The sequence below is a fragment of the Spinacia oleracea genome, chromosome 6 (genome assembly GCF_020520425.1).
Source record: "Spinacia oleracea cultivar Varoflay chromosome 6, BTI_SOV_V1, whole genome shotgun sequence".
In the NCBI taxonomy this organism is placed as follows: domain Eukaryota; kingdom Viridiplantae; phylum Streptophyta; class Magnoliopsida; order Caryophyllales; family Amaranthaceae; genus Spinacia; species Spinacia oleracea.
Window position 1 is genome coordinate 142,989,833 of NC_079492.1, and position 4,822 is coordinate 142,994,654.

General features: G+C 32.8%; 1 protein-coding gene across 1 annotated transcript; it reads right to left on the bottom strand.

Moving 5' to 3' along the window:
* Positions 1-1,080: 1,080 nt before the first annotated feature.
* LOC110802111 (uncharacterized) lies at positions 1,081-3,680 on the bottom strand. The gene is made up of 2 exons (XM_022007538.2): positions 3,374-3,680; positions 1,081-1,776 (listed from the first exon to the last, which is right to left on the bottom strand). Exons 1-2 carry the CDS (start codon positions 3,533-3,535, stop codon positions 1,246-1,248), a joined length of 693 nt encoding a protein of 230 aa, XP_021863230.2. The 5' UTR covers positions 3,536-3,680; the 3' UTR covers positions 1,081-1,245.
* Between the last annotated feature and the right edge of the window lie 1,142 nt (positions 3,681-4,822).

Below are 4,822 nucleotides of genomic sequence, written 5' to 3' on the forward strand. Positions count from 1 at the left end.
TGAACGGTGTTCAAAATTCGGTCTAGACCGGAAAATATACCGAAATCGGACAAGTTTTGGACCGGACCCGTTGATTCCGGTCCGGTCTTCGGTCCTTTAAATTTTGGTTTACGGTCTGTTCGGATCAATTGACCCGGTTTATATTAAATAAACCATTGTCTTCTTTAGTGTCATAAAATCATGTGTTATTTTATTTTGTTTTTCTACTCTTTAGTCTTATATGTCCACCTACACTCCCTTAAAAATGGAGAATTAAAGTTTGTTTGAAAATAAATAAACTCGAAATTTGTATGGAGGCATACTCAATAAATTCGGTCTCATCGGCCTAAACCCGGACCGGAAAACAAACGGTTCGGTCCGTTCCAAGATCGGAACTTTTTCAGTCCGGTCTTCAGTCCACAAATTTTCTTGATTCCAATTCCGGTCCAAACCCGGCTCCGGTCCGGTCTTGGACTGGTGTTCAGGCCTCCAGAACCCGTTGCCAAGCCCCTTGATAATGAGGGTTTAAGAGAGTTCATGGATACCCCTTCTCTAATTCAGTATATTAACAAGTTTATCAAAAAAAAATTACCTTGCAAAAAACCATTTACTAAAAATAAAGATTTAAAATTGTATTTTCCAAACTACCTAATATTTTAATAAACCGGTTTGATTTGAGTTTTTTTTTTTAACAAAAATAGTGAACCAGTTTGGGGTGTTTTATTTTATATTTTGGGTCCTTTATATTTTCTAAAAGTTAAGTCGACATTGCTCAAGTATGACATTTCCAAATTCTGCAATTGAAGATCGGCATCCTTTTTATATTTTGACATCATCCAAAATAATCAAGGAATTTTTTACATTGAATTTAAATTATTATATCATTGCACATTTCAAATTATGTTTTTAAATAAGTTATACTCTAAAGCGCATACATGAACACAAATTCTCTTAATCGAACCGAGCATGTACAAATTTTTGAACTCGGTTAAAAGCTCAGGCTCAGGCTTGAACTCGCCTAAATTAATTGAACATAAACATGAACAAGGTAGTATACGACTCAGCTCGTTTGCCCCCTACATGTTTATTGTATCAAATAAATAAATAAAAACTGATTGTTACATTGCAACAGTCGTCCATTAATGAAGAAAGCACAATAAAATCCCTAACTTATTTTTATGTTAAAATAAAATGACAATTTGAATAAATAAAATGTGAACAATTACATTGATCAAACTACTATCCATAATAAAAACAAATCTCTAACTAGGGTTTACGAGGGAGCTCTACCCATATGGGTGGATTTACAAAATCAAATTGTGATGGACCTTGATAAAATGTATCAATGACTTTTTTTTTTGTCAAACTATAAATTCCCATATCACCTCCTCCTCCCTTTTTGTGACCAAAATAAGTCTCATACCAGTCATCGGTAAAATAAATACAATTAGACTTACAACCACGTTTATTTGATGTTTGTAATTGTACCTCATCACTATCAGCTTCAACAAAGAAAGTAGATCCATGACCAACGAATATAGCCCGATTTCCAATATTTTCGACCCGTTTGGCTTTTCCATCATCAAGATCTAATTCAAACACATCAAAAGTTTGAGTCCAATATGTATACGCATCTTCATCAAGACGTTTGATATGTCTCTCAATTAACACTAGTTTGTTTTCTATGGGCACTGTATACATATTCATAGGATGCTTTGGTATAAGACCTTGAGCCATCAAGTCAGCAACTAATCTTGGTCGTTTCTTTGTTACTTTATCTGTTCCTGAACATTGTTCCTGTTCGGAGAAAAACACCAGTATTAAGAAGAAGAAAAAATTTAAAAAAACAAAATTTTAAAATGTGACGTTCGCTCAATCTATGTTTCATATAGATTAAAATAATGTAAAATACTGTTTACATAAGGTTTTAACCCTTTACCTTAAGAAAGTATAAAACTTTTACCAATAAACTATTATGCTTAGAGAGTATTATATGCTTAGTCCGTCTGGATTGAAAATTAAGGGAGTAATTAGTATGGGCTTGGGAACCTGCCTGAATAAAATTAAGGGAGTAATTAGTATGTGTTTGTGAAGGTTATTAATGTAGTAACGCGAGCCCAAAAAATAGTTAATGTTTCAAAAGTTAAATAACCGTGTCATGTAAAAAATATATATATACTAGAGGAAGTACTATTTTACTCTCATTATATGCTCTTAGACCACCATCATCCTGTAAAACAATTTCTCTCTCATCTTTCCCCTTCTTCCACCTCATTTTCCACTAAGTTGACTTACCTCCTACTTAAACCTCTTCTTTATTTCCACAATCTTAACCCAAAGGTTAAGGGTTTCTTTTACCAACTTTTCACATATCTCTCACCTAATATTATCTCTCCTAGACAATTTACGGTACTAATTTTTACTACTAATAATTTCTTAATTGAATAAATAAGTAAATATTAAAAAAAAAATTGATTAAAATTATCACTAGTAATTACAATAAATAAATATTATATTTTTATGCTAAATATAAATGTAACTTAACCATTCAATAATACTCCCTCCGTCCCAGATTAGTTGTTACACTTTCCTATTTCGATCGTCCCAGATTAGTTGTTACACTTTTAAATTAGGAATGACCCCACAATTATTATATTGTCTCTCTCTTCTCACTAAAGTTTTTTTTGTCCCCACACCCTCTCTCATTCAATTAAAAAAATACCTCACTTTTACTCCTAAACTAATTTGGAACAGAGGGAGTAAATAAAAATAGACAAAATAATGAAACTAATGTCTGTTGGTTTATAGTTAAACCAAAAGAATAAAATAAAGAATATAATTTTGCAAAACCTTCACATTTTGGTTGCCCAAGGGGTCAGATATCTCAGTATAAGATTAACTTGACAGTAAGTAAAACTAACATTGTGAAGTGTTGAAGAGGGCAAGTAAAACTTGACAGCATACATCAGTCATAGTTGATGATGCTCTTAGGCGTGAAACAGTAGCGGATCCAGAAATTTGAGATAGTGGGGTCACTATTTAAAAATTGATGAAACTTTCACTAAAATTATTTATTTTTAAAAAAAATTGAAATTTTAACTATAAAAAAAATCAAGTGGGGTCAAGGACCCCACTGAGGGCACCGTGGCTCCGCCACTGGCATGAAAACAAATTTGTATAGGAAAAAAACAATTATTTAGATCGATTTCGGTATGTATTTTCAGTATACTTTTTATAATTTTTCTTTTTATAATTTTTCTATATACGAAATTGGATATATCAGTAGTTAAATATTAGATCTCGTTAAAAAACGGAGTTAGTAGATATAAGAAAAACGTGTAGATAAAAAAAAACAAAAACAGAAAGAATATTGGAAAAAATATTAAGGTAGTACCTCATTCCCGAATAACATGACTCTGGCTTGATAATCGACTGAATAAAATTGTCCTTTGAAAAAACAGAGGTCGTACACCCAAGGCAAGTCTACATCGGGTTTCTCCCAATTTGGTTGGCCACTTCTCCAGAAGGCCAATCTTTGGGTTTTGTCGTACACCATCGCTATTTCAAACTCGTCGCCGTACGATGCCGATTCCGATAGCCTTGCCGATAATATGAATTTGATAAAGCTGACACGATACGTATCGTCATCCCATGGATTAAACTCATCAATGTCATTCAGCAAATCGAGTTTTACACTTGGTAATTTGATAGATCTACCGGAAAAAGGATCGAATAGAATGATGTTTCGGTTTCGTCTACTTGCAGAAATCACACACCCCATCGATGAGAAATAACGTCGGTGATCGTCTTCAATTCGTCATCTTTATCTCGTTCCAGTAGATCGAATTTCCAGAACATGCGCTTAGTGAGGCGGTAAAATCTGCGGTATGGAGTGGTTGGAGAATCAGCAAGCATCAACCAAGGAAGTTGGGTATTGGTTGAAGGGGAGATAAAATCGGCATCCTTTGTTGCAGATCTCCAATTAGAACAAACCTTTTTAAAACTTTCAAAATCGTCTAGATTTTCTATTGCAATTTTTCTAACTATTTCTTCTGGAATTTCATCGAAATTTCCCATGTTAAAACTGAGATAAAAATAATATAGTAAGTACTGTTATAATCAACTTAGAACAAATAATAGATAGGATTTCTCTCACAACTGTGTTTTTCCTTTTTATTTTCTACCTGAGCCTAACCCTAAATTAAAAACCCTTGTCTAGCAGAGTTATACTTGTTTCAAGTTTAAAATTCTAGAGATGGTTAGTTATCAAAACATTACTACTTTCCTTATTACAACCCTAATTAAACTAGGAAACATAAACATTAACATATCTAAACAAATTTATTACATGCGTATGATTTGTTGCCATAATGTATTGTTGACCCCATATAGTTAATTTCCAAAGCATACCAATGCTAGCTAGGAAAGTCGCTTCTACAATGATTTTCCTAAAAAGTTAATTTCCAAAGCATACCAATGCTAGCTAGGAAAGTCGCTTCTACAATGATTTTCCTAAAAAGTTAATTTCCAAAGCATACCAATGCTAGGAAAGTCGCTTCTACAATGAAAAAAAAAATTAAATGGTGTGTCAAAAACAGTTTTCTATCTATTATAACGGAAAGATTTGCAATTTAGAGGCGCAGTGGAGATTTGGAGGTAAAGATTAATTGAAAATATTTACTCTTTCCTTAGTGTGGCCTAAGTGCCTAACCTATTTGGTTTACTGAAATTGACTTTTTGTTTGATCCAATAATAATTTGTGTTCTGTTTGTTGCTCATTCAGTTTTTTGCTCCCCAAAAAAATTTAAAAGTAAAAATAAAAATTGTAGTAGCATGCACGACG

What these genes read in the sequence shown, in the direction of transcription:
- LOC110802111 (XM_022007538.2), bottom strand. Translation starts at nt 3,535, where the DNA reads ATGGTGTACGACAAAACCCAAAGATTGGCCTTCTGGAGAAGTGGCCAA. An exon ending in TCATGTTATTCGGGAATGAG is followed by an intron (nt 1,777 to 3,373) that starts GTACTACCTTAA and finishes TTCTCCGAACAG; the next exon opens with GAACAATGTTCAGGAACAGA.